This window comes from Sceloporus occidentalis, unplaced genomic scaffold (assembly GCF_023333645.1).
Source record: "Sceloporus occidentalis isolate IW3139 unplaced genomic scaffold, rSceOcc1.0.p SCAF_2, whole genome shotgun sequence".
NCBI classification, from domain to species: domain Eukaryota; kingdom Metazoa; phylum Chordata; class Lepidosauria; order Squamata; family Phrynosomatidae; genus Sceloporus; species Sceloporus occidentalis.
This window is the reverse complement of record NW_028316982.1, coordinates 38,609,528-38,621,686: the sequence shown is the minus strand read 5'-3', so window position 1 is coordinate 38,621,686 and position 12,159 is coordinate 38,609,528. Positions and strand designations below refer to the sequence as shown.

The window sequence follows — 12,159 nt, the reverse complement described above, 5'->3', positions numbered from 1 at the left end:
GAAACCAATAAGAACTGGGGTTTTTTAATAGGCAAATACTTGAAAAATACAAAATTGATAAAAATATATATGATATCGCAAATGAGAAAAATGAATTAGATACTATAATTTTGATCAAAAAAAGGGGACACATTTCAAAATATTATAGGTTATTAAAACAAAGAGATTTAGAAGCCAAAAATATAAAACACCGTATGATCAGATGGGCCCAAGACATAGGGGCACAATAGAAATCTATCTCTGGGAAAAATCCTGGTGTGATTCTAATTCATTTACACTCTGCCAAAACTATAAAGAAAATTATATTAAAATGATGCATCAATGGTACCTATCCCCAAATAAATTACACAAAATGTACAGGGTTGGAAGCGGAAAGTGTTGGAAATGTAATAACCATAGGGGAACTTTCTTCCACCTTTGGTGGAGTTGTATATAGGCTGCAAAGTATTAGGGGAAAATACACACTTTGATCTCGAAGAATTTATATATTATTATCCATTTAGTCCATTATTATTTCTACTAAACATGACAGGTATAATAGAAAAAGAAATAGAAAGGAAACAGACGTATTATTTTATATATGATTATCAAAGCTAGAATTGTTTATGATAGTTATTGGAAGCAAAAAAAAAAAAAAGATCCCGACAGAAGAAGAATGGATATATAGATTAAATGAAGCAATGGAAATGGATATATTGATGGCATCTCTAAAAGATTTGAATAAGAAAGAGACAGAGAAAGAGTGGGACTGCCTAAAAAGATTCAGGGGAAATATTTAGCTAAAAATTATATTATGTCTTAAAACACAATTCCTTAATCATAGTCTCATTTCCTTTTGGGAAGTGAAAGACCATTTATTTATAAATTTCTATTTAGGAGATATATTTTAGTTACTTATTTCCATAAGAAATGCATTTACTTTGTGGAAACCACTATATAGTTGATTTAAGAAGCTCCAATGTTCAAGATATATGTGGATTTTCAATGTGACTTGTCCTTGTTGTATAGTTTTAATGTTGGCCTTTGTTTGTTTAAATGTTTAATATTGGTATACGTATATGTTTGTTAAAAAAAAGAATTTAACTCAAAAAAACTTCTTTACACTTATAAATGGGCATATCAAATTAAAAACTTTCTTCAAGTAGCTGTCCATGACACTTTATCAACCACATGCTGACTCAGTATTTTGGCAAGTAGTTTCTGATACCAAGGCACTTCCCTGCTGCAGCACCTTATTTGCAAAATGCCCTCCTCTTCAAAGCCCAAGTGGCACTAGCTTCAATTTTAATGACGTTAAAATATGGCTTTTTATCAGTGCCTTATAGAATCTAATAATCCTGTCCAAATCAGGTACATATGTTTAAACTGTTTTAATCTGAATTAAATTAAATTTGAATTTTTAAGTGTCTAAAGAGCATTCAAAAATAAAAAACAGCAAGGAATAATTTGAACCTTTATTTTATTGCTTTTATTTGTACATCTTCGGACATGAGGCAGTGAGTGTGTGTATGCTAATAATCAAGTGTAAGAAAGGAGCAGTTAGGGTGTGCCCAGGTGGAGGGAATTGGGAGACCTTTCTGGTAGCTGATCTCACAGACTTCACAGCACAGTGGTTATGGATTTCGGTTTCTGGATGTCATAAAGGTTTAGTTTATTACATAAAGAAACATTTTCATTTCATGGCAGCTTTCAAACTGTTGACCATGTATTTGCCTTTGGAATAAGATTTGAGTGCACTGTTTTACTTGAGAAGATGGCAGTGATAGACTCTTTCTCACCACCATGGTCATTCACCTATGGAGCTCCCTCTGAGTTCTGTCTTATATCCCATCCTGTTTACCATACACACAGAACTACTAGGAGAGTTTGTCCAGAACATTAGCATTTAGTGCAATGTGTGTTGATAAAAATATATGAATTACAAAGTTAAAACCTGATTTTAATGAAGTCACATTTTTAAAAAGTATTTTAAAAAACCAATTCAATGGTAGAGAATGGTTTTCATTCCAATTTTATATTCCTAAACAAGAAAGTTCACTGATTAATGTTGATGGAATAATGCAACAAAATGTGTAATTGGTTTAAATTACCTGAACTATATACAGTGAGCCCTTGCCTTACGCGGGGATCTGTTCCGGACCCCCCCCCCCCCGCGTAAGGCAAATTCCACCTATGCTCAAGCCCCATTCATTTGAATGGGGCTCGTGCACAGCAGCGCGGGAGTGTGCGGGGCGCCACAGGCCTGCGCCCGATTCATTTGAATGGGAGGCGCCGCCCCTTGCGCCCTGCACACTCCCCGCAACTTGTGCGCGTATGCTCAAGTCTGCGTAAAGCGTGCCCACATATAACGCGGGCACACTGTACATCTGAATATTCTGAAGTTACATTCTGCCATACTTTTCAATTTAGTAGCTTTGAAAGCTGTACGCTAACAAATCACTGCTCTTCTACTATGATAAATTTACTACAGGGAAAGTGGATTGGCTCTTCATAAATGTTTCAGTGGACAAATAAGGAACCCTTATAAAGGCTGGGATCCTGCATCATACTTGTGAAGTGTAGATTTCTACTCATATAGTTACATGGTGGTTATATTACACCAGCGTGTTTCAACCAATCTAAAAAAGGGGCCAGCAATGTTTTTCCTCAATGTGCCAGGGATCATTACCATAGTTGTGTCCACTGACTACAACTGTTTAGTTTCTTCCTCTCTTCTGGAAACTCACAAGAGGTCTGAAGCTCATGGACCAGCACCACTCCATGGAACACCACTTTGAATAGCAGCATGCTCCACAATCCTTCTGCTTATACCAACATTGTGGAACTCAATCTGTAGCTAATCTAACTGATTTTTGTCCCATTATACAATGAGAAATGAACTGTGGTGATTTTGTAATCCCAGTAAATACAGTGGTAGATTGCCCTTTTTACAGTCCATATTATAAAGTATATCCAATATTTAAATCAGGATGGCGAACGTGTAGCAATGTAGGTGTTATTTAACTGCAACTCCCATCAACCCTTATCACTGACTATGCTGGCAAAAGCTGACCAAAGTTGCAGTCCAACAACATCTAAAGGGCCATAGCCTTCCTACCTTGAATTGTATACTATGAAAGACTAATACAAGGAAGGAAGGAAACCTTTTTAGATTCAGAAAGCTAACATTTCTAAGTGGTTAGTCAGAATGCTCTCAACTACAGTTCTCCCTCTGCATTCGCGGATTTAACATTTGCGGTTTTGATTATTCGTCAATGTTAAGGTCAGTGACCAACACTCCTCTTCCCCCTCAGTCTTTTACCGTGGGAGAAAAAAAACCCAGAAGGGAGAGACCAGCCAGGAAGAGTGCACACTTGTACCACTTTCCCTCACCCTCTTGTCACTTTAACTGGCTCCCAGAGTCAGTTAAAGGCACAGGATGGGCAGGGAAAGAGCGAAGCAGGTGCATGCCTGTTCTTTTCCCTCCCCATCCCATGCCTTTAACTGGCTCTCAGAGCCAGTTAAAAGAGGGGGAGGGCGGGGGAAGAGCTGGGCAAGCTCCCTCCTGACCCCTGCCATGCCTCAGACAGCTGTCCCAGGTCTTGGAGGGAAGGTGGGTGGATTATTCGCAGATTTTCCATGTTCGCAAGGGTCTTGTTGCCCTAACCCAGGAGAATGTGGAGGGACGACTGTAATACTGAGTACCCCTCCATCCATCCATCCACACACACACACTCCACAGGGAAGCATGCAACCTCCCCATCTATGGCCTGAAGTAGTAAAAATACTTTTTCCTTAGCTATAGTAATTGTCCAAACTTACTCCCAGTGATTATCTCTAACAGATTACTTTTTATGCGGATTCATAAAGATCCTGCCAAATTAGCATATTACAAAAGGTCAGTTTTCATGTTCCTATACAAGTAACATTTTCAGCAACTCACTTGCTAGTTTGGCCTGTAATCCTGAAGGCCCAGGTTTTGATGCCTCCGGCTTAGAAGACCCTGGTAGAGACAGTTTTGTTTTAGGCAGGCTGACCTTGGGGTTGAAACGAGCAGCCCAATCAAACTTTGAAGAGCCACCTATTTTATTCTGTTCTTTATCCCTGCTACTCCTCCGTGGGCTGGGGCTAGATGCAGATCTGGAACGCCTGGCCTTACTCTGGTCTTTTCCCTGTTTCACTCTGGCACCCTGAGGAATACCAGATGATGCAGAAGCAACAACAGAAGAAGAAGATGATGTTGAAGCTGAAGAGGAGGAATCTGTGATGGTGCTACACCCAGCTTTGGCTGAGCTCGCTGATTTTGAAGCCAGCTTGGTGGGTTTTGCTGGTTTCTCTTCACTGCCCGTCGATTCAGCTGCTGGACGACTCTTTACAATAGGTGAGGTCTCTGTCCTTTTCCGTTTCTGGCTTCGGGAGCTACCAGTAGCTCCACCCTTTCTGGTATGAGCTTTGCTTGTTGATGGCAATTGTGAAGACTTTGACTCCTGCTCTTGATGCAATTGTCTTTTCTTAGACTTTGTTTGTGGCTTGTTTCTTTCCAAGTCTGAGGAAGAATCAGCGTGCTGAAGTGCTTTGGTTTTTTTGGCAGGGCTAGGAGAATTTGTCTGGTTGTAATCTGGGCTAGCACTGCGTTTAACTCCTCGAGGACTGTCTTTTTTAGGCACCTGCCCGGGTTTTTGTCGCTCCAAAGCACTTTCTGTTTCCAGAGCCTCTTGTTGTGGAATTATAATAGCAGATGAGGTACAGCCTCTGAGAAGGCCAAAAAAAGAAAAAAAAAAAGAAAAAAGTTATTACTACTTAACAAGAAAAGCATTCCCCTCAAAAAAATACAACAAATCACACACCTACTTAAGTCACAATTTTCAAAGAAAAGAAATGAATACTGCTTTTCTGTTATAAGAATTGGCTTTCACAATAAAGTTTCAAATCAGATTTTAATAATGAATGAGGAAAATTTTTAAGCAGTGATGATGAAAATGTTTACAAAAGCCTGTATTACTAATATGCTCAATGCTAAGATATACTGAACAACAAAAAATGCTCATGTCACAATTGCATTAATTTAAAAAATGCATTAATGCATTCAGTTTAAAAACTTGGATCAGTCTCTCTCCTGGCTTGACCTACCTCACAGGGCTGTCATGAAGATAAACATGGAAGGAGAGCTATGAGCTGACAGCTAATTAAAGACATAACTGATACCAATAAATAGACAAACTGGTTTTTCCAGGAAATATACAAAAAGGATATGATTCAGATATTCAACTCCTGCAAGCTAAAAAATCAGGACCTATCCTCCATTGCAATGCTTTTGTTACTTTTTAGACTGTCAAGTATATTGTCACCCTAATGAAAAATTTCATTTTGCTGAGAGCAAATAATGCCAAGCTTCTACCATGGTACACTGTAATTTGAATATACGGAATTGGCCCAGATGCGTAAAAAACAAGTTGGTGATTTGGCCAATGATACCCAACCCTTGATCCTTCAGATGGTTTTGGACTTCCATTCCCATAAATCCTGAGTATGGGCCAAATTAGCTGGGGCTTCTGGGACCTGAGGTCCAAAACAAATGGGGGACCAAAGGTTGGAAACTACTGACTTAAGCAAACAGGGCTAAATGGTACCAAGATGTTTTCTAATAATGTGAAAATTGCAACATATATTGTTGAAGCTACATTTGAGAATTCATAAGTATAAAAAAACTATTACCTTTTAGAAAAGTGTCCCTTGGGCTGTTCAGGGGTAGTACTGGACTGCACTTTGTGTGCCTTTGATATGGATTTTCTACTTTCAGTAGGGCTTTGAGCCTTATGTTTTGCCTGCCCTGAATGTGATCTGTCAGCAGAAAGTAAAAAACATAATGCTATTAATAAAAATGGAATAAAAAAAGAAATGCATACAAAGGTATTTACACATTGGATTTTTTATACGTCCCAAGCTTTTCACCAAGCTTACTAAAAGAATTAAGGGAAAAATAATATGTCAGATACCAATTCTCTCCCCAGAAATTATATATCAAGAATGTGTTAAAAAGGGTTTCCTGGTCACCCACTGTTCAAATCTTTAATGTTAAACAGAGTTCTTTCTTCCTCAGAACAACACTCAGTCAACTATTTAAGAGCAAGTGAGCAGCTAGGTGCTTAATTTTTTGTTATTCAGTCTCTGTTAAGATTAGTTGCTTCAGTACAGAAATAAATAAATGCAGAAATTTCGGAGGCCAACTTTCAGCTACTTGAATCTTTAAGGCTTTACCTAGCCATTTAAAAAAAGAGAGAAGATTATAAAACTGGAAGCGATTTCCAGTCAATCTCCTGTTCCTTTTCTTACTTTTTGTTTCCATGGGGGGGTGGGGTTTGGGGGCCCAACAATTCCAAACATCACAAAGTATCTTGGAATGGCTGAACACCTTTTTAAAAAAAATGGAAATAGGGGAGGGGGGTGGGATAGGCTGCAGTGTCCCTATGCTGTAGTCCACAGTCAACCCCCACACCCATCCCCCAATTCAAGAGAAGTCTGTCTTCTGTGATGATGCCCACCAGCTGAAAAACTGGCATTCTAGAAAATTACGGCCTATCATTGCCTATGAATATGCCCAATGTTTTAGGAAATATTCATCTAGAAGTAAAAGTGAGAACAAGTTAATTCAGACTAAGAACAAATGAATATCTGATTAGTAATAGTTTACCTATTTTCCCCTTGTAATTAAATGGAGCGTGGAGAGATGGGCGGGGAGAGAACAGACACTGTGCCCATACTATCCAGAAGTTTAAGAGATGTGCATAGATAAAGTAGAGGCACAATCTGCCATATATTCTGTAAACATAATGCTGAAGGGGATGTGTCGAGGCAATAATATGATCAGCAACCAGAGACCATCTCCTTCCTAATTCTGCAGAGGAAATATTTGATATGACCTGGCCATGTGAAATACTTTACTCAATATTTTTGCAATCCCTGTCAGTACCTGAATTAAATCTGATAGAGAAACTGTGACCATTTCAACACAAACCTAGTCAACCATACTGCATCATTTCAAATTTGACCCTGAGAGAATACGCTACTTATCTTGCTATACAGTATATCTGGAATTTAGAATCACTGGTTTTAGTTCAAAGCATGATGGTTTGATACAGAACCCAAACCTGGTGCATGCATCCTACAGTTTGCTGTTAGCAGATCCACCCTGCAGGGGTGAAAGAATTATAAAATAGTCTCCCCTCAAAGATTTATGGAATCTGAAGGATTCCTGAATGCTCTTGAGGATTTTTCAGCTGATAAGTGGCAATTCATTTGGGACTCTGGTCTCATTGCGGAATGGAGATGAAAAGGACCACTGATACAATCACTCCTACTTGCCTAATCAATCATGTGCTGTGCAGCCTGGAATTCACTTTGGTTTATAGAAGACCTACAGACAATGACAGAGGCTGGATGATGGCTAGAGTGAAGATGGTGTGGTTCACAGAGCAAATGGGAGCATAAATCCATCAAGACTCTTCACTGTAACTATTATACACCAATGAAGCCAGCAAAATAAATAAATAAAATCTTACTATGCCTTGTTTTATCCTCAACATGCCACTCAAGGGTTATAAATAGCTTAGTGAAATCATGCTCAAAGAGGCAAGGAGTTGAACATTCAGTTGCCTGCTATGACAAATTTGCTAAGCACTTTGAGGAGAAAGTTGCTGGCATTAATGCAGAACCTGACCCAATACTTATTTCAGAGCCTATGGATGTGTGTCCAGTGCTCCATCTGGTCAGCTTTCTTGAGATTAGTTCCAGGTGTTCAGGTGTGGTAATATGGACAAGATGCTTGAATCAGTTTGGCCCACTACACTGAGACTTGCCTATTAAAGCTGGTTAAATATAGTAGAGGTTAACTGATTAGGTGGGTCCAATAAATTTTAAATGCCTCACAGTGTCAGGGGGAGATGTCTGCTACCTTGAAAGATGTGGTGCTTTACCTGCTCCTCAAAAGAAATTTCTTGGACCCAGAGGTATGTGACAACCACTGTCTTATTGCAAATATCCTCTTTTGGAGAAAAGTGCTTGAGCATGTGGTGGCTGGGCAACTTCAAGTGTTTTTGGAGGAAACATTATTCAGACACATTTCAGTCTTTTTCAGGCCAAGGCATGACACAGAAACGGTCTTAATTTTACTGACTGATATGCTACTTTAAGGGGAATGCTACCCTGCTCATCTTCCTGGATCTCTTAATAGCTTTTGATACCATTGATCATGGTGTTTTACTGGACCAGCTCTGTCAGACTGGAGTAGAAGGTACTGTGTTAACAATGCTCCAACTCCAATCTGCCAGGTGAGGCAGACACACTGCTGCATTACTCTTCACTCCCATGACCGTTAAGCTGTTAGGTACCACCAGTATTCATCTTGTCTCCATTATATAATTAAATATTGTGTAACTCATTAGTGGTCATTATTTTTGCTTTCTTAATGTTCAACTGTAAATTAAACCTGCATTTGCACTTTCTTAATTATACAATTGCAATACTACATAGGGCTGCCCTTGAAGATGATTCAAGACACTGCAGCTACTTTAAGATGCACCAGCTAGACTTCTGGCTGGAATGTCATACAAAAACCATGCAACAACAGTTCTGAAACAGCCTGGGACTTTAATTCTTCAAGGATTCCCCTCCTCCTTGCATTATCTGAGGTTTCAGGTCTTCTGGGGGAGCATTTCTGTGTGCCCAATCAGTCAGGGCAATATAGTAACTTCTCTACAGACTACTTCTTTAAACTAAACCTTTAAATCAGAATGCACAGTACATGACTGATTAGGCAAGTAGGAGTGATTGTATCTATGGTCCTTTTCATCTCACCACTGCATAATGAGACCACTCCATAATGAGAAGAGGCCCTTCTCTGCTGTGACAACCCAGTTATGGAGCACCATCCCCTTGGAGGTCCAATTGGTATCAGCATTATCTTTCAGGCCCTAAGTGAAAATATGGCTCTTCTTTAAAGCTTCTGGGGCCTAACTGATTTTACACATCCCCTAATATGAACATAGCCGTACATGGTTAAAATTGGTTTTAAGCTGTTTTAAGCTGTTAAAACTCTTTAATATGGTTTTCGTCTTTTAAAATGGTTAATATTTGTACTGTTTTAAATTTGCTAGATTGGTTTTACTCTATGCCACCCAAGAATTTCAGACAGAAGGCAAAATATAAACATTTAATTAATAAACAACAGTCAGCCCTCCGTATTAATGGATTTTGCATCCACCAATTCAACTATCCACTGTTTGAAAATATTTTTTAAAAAATTCAAAAATTGATTTTGCCATTTTATATAAGGGACACCATTTTACTACACCATTATATATAATGCAACCTAAGCATTTACGGATTTTGTTGTCTATGGGGGACGTGGAACCAAACCACGTTAGATAGCAAGAGCCGACTGTCATAATAAATGGTAATAATGGCCTTTAGAAGTGTTGTGAATAGTATGGATTTTACATAACTGGACTTGTCTGACTCATATTAAAAGAACAACTCTGATCTCTCTGCTGGAGACTAAAATTAAGTGATAACTTGGTTACAAATCACAGCCTGCCCCTGTAGCCACAGAAGTCCTTAGAAATGCAGGTGAACACATCTGTGGAGTTTCCTGCCTGAAACAACTAAAAGCAGAACTGGTTAATACTAAAATCTCTTTGGAATAAATGAAAAATGACTACCATATATACTTGCCTATATGTCGAAAAAATTATGCTAAAAACCTGAGCTCAGAATTCTGACTCGGCTTATAAAGGGTCAATACGGTAATAGTGCTGAGAAAGATCCGCCCAACACACCATTCGCCTTTCTTCCCCTGCTGCTGCTCAGCCAAGAAGAGTTTGTGAGTTCCTCCTTTCCCGGAGAAGAGGGAAAGAGCCAGTGTTGCCAATTTCGTGACTTTCACGCGAAAACGGGGACTTTTCAGAGCTTTTCGTGTGATTTTCGCGCCTGGCTCTTTTTCAGTGCCTTTTCAGCAACTTTGGCCCATTTCAGCTCCAGCCTGAGACAGCTGCAGAGCAACCAACCCTGGGCTGGAGAAAAAACTCTCTCTCTCTCTCTCTCTCTCTCTCTCTCTCTAATGACTCCCTCTGAGAGCCAGGACGGAGCAAGCCCAACCAACCCCAACTGTTTGGAGGAATAGTTCAGCCAATCAGAGAGAGGACAGTGATTGCCCCCCCCCCCCAGGCATTCTCAGGCTCCAGGGGCAAAGCACAGTGGCTGCAGTGCTGGAGAGAGAGAGGCAGGGAGTGAGGGATCTTGGCTGGCTTAATCCCAATTGCCTTGGATTTCCAAGTAAGAAATAAGTTTTAAGGCACACAAAGGCAATACTTGATCATGGTATCATGGCTTGATGTTGTGGACTTCTGTGTGTGCCTTAGAGTGACATTTGAATTTATGAATTCCTGAGCTTGGGCAGAGTGCCCCAAGCCTACCTCTCAGGGTCGTTGTTGTACTGTGAGGACCATTTGGGTTGTGTGATGTGAATGTGATGTCCCTGAGTGTGTGTGTAGTGATTAAATATGCCTCTGAGCATGGGCAGAGCACCTGGTCAGTTGGCATCCCTGCCCTGTCTTCCCAGAATTTTGTTTTGTGGCTCTCTTTTCGTTCCCTTTTCCATTGCCATCCATACTGCAGAAATAATCCAGTTTGGCACTGCTTCTAACTGCAAGGCTCCCTGCGATGATTGGATTCTGGGCACAACAAACCACCAAGCCCAGAATTTCATGCATGGAGCCCTGGCTGCCGGTAAAAGCAGTGTCTCAACATGTCACAAGAAACTACAATTCCCAGGATTCCCTGGCTGAACAAGGGAATTGCCTCCACGCTTCTATATCACAGCCCTAGAGAATGAGTCTACAGGATATCAGTGTTGCCAATTTAAGTCCAGTTCTTCAGCTGTATTTGGATTTAATAATGATAATAATGGTGATGATGATAGAGAGATCTTGTAGCACCTTTGAGTCTCACTGAAAGAAAAGTTGGCAGCATGAGCTTTCCTAGACTTAAGCGTATTTCTTCAGATGCATGGGAATTGTAGTTCATTGTGGCACCAGAGCTCTTTCTCACAAAACTACAATTCCCAGGGTTCCCTAGCACTGAGCCAGGGCAGTTAAAGCAGTCTCAAACTGGATTATTTCTGCAGTGTGTCTTGGACCCAACTCAGGCTGCATCTTCACTCCAGACTCCAGAGACAATCCAGTTTCATACCGTTTTTACTGCCATGGCCCAGTGCTATGAAATCCTGGGAATTGTAGTTTGTTGTCACATCAGAGTTTGCTGAGAGAGAAGGTTAAATGTCTCCGAAAACTAGAATTCCCAGGATACCCTAGCACTGAGCCATGGCAATTAAAAGGGTGTCAAACTGGATTTATTTCTGCAGTGCGGTTGCATCCGAACACATTTCTATTTGGCACAAAGCTTCCTGAACCCCCTTCATGTCAAAATAAATATCTTAAAAGGGCTGAAAGATTCTTTTTTTTTGGTTCAATGGTGATTTTGAGAGTTAAAATAAGTTACAATTATTTTTATTCAATTATGTTTACGTTTATTTGCAAAACATCTGCCGTTTTAACATTATGGGAATTTTCCGGGAATTGTGACTGAATATTCCGTGTGATCTGGGGGATTCAGCGGGTTTTGGACAAACATTTCCGGGAATTATCTCCGAGGCTTGTTGGCAACACTGGAAAGAGCCCCGATTGCTTTTGCAAGGTGCTCATGTGTGTGTGTTGTCTCCCTCTTTCCCAGAAAGGGAAAGAGTCCCTACAAGGTGTGTGTGTCTCCTTTTCCCAGGGAGCAGGGAAAAAGCCCCAATGCAAGGAACGTATGTGTGTCTCCCTTTTTCCCAGGGAGAGAAAGAGTCCCCATTGCTTTTTACAAGGTGTGTGTGTGTGTGTGTGTCCCTTTTTCCTGGGGAGGGAAAGAGTCCCCATTGCTTTTTGCAAGGGGTGTGTGCATGTCTCCCTTTTCCCCATGGAGCAGGGAAAGAGCCCCATTGCTTTTTTCCCCCTCCTCTCTGGAAAAGGAATAAGAGGGAGACACGCAGGCCTTGCAAAAGCAATCAGGGTTCTTTCCCTGCTCCCTGGTAAAGAGGAAGGCATACACACATGCACATGGCTCACAAAAAGCAATTGGGGCTGTTCC

At 40.4% G+C, this 12,159-nt stretch overlaps 1 protein-coding gene across 5 annotated transcripts in view; it reads right to left on the bottom strand.

The window, feature by feature from the left end:
• Nucleotides 1-12,159, bottom strand: part of LOC149318178 (E3 ubiquitin-protein ligase TRIP12) — a 140,946-nt gene that overhangs the window by 93,493 nt on the left and 35,294 nt on the right. For all 5 annotated transcript variants that reach the window (XM_089509148.1, XM_089509151.1, XM_089509152.1 and 2 more), the window contains exons 3-4: nt 5,695-5,820; nt 3,923-4,731 (exon numbers count right to left, since the gene is read on the bottom strand). In XM_089509148.1, coding sequence (XP_089365274.1) covers nt 3,923-4,731; nt 5,695-5,820 — 935 coding nt within the window. The remainder of the gene's footprint in view (nt 1-3,922; nt 4,732-5,694; nt 5,821-12,159) is intronic.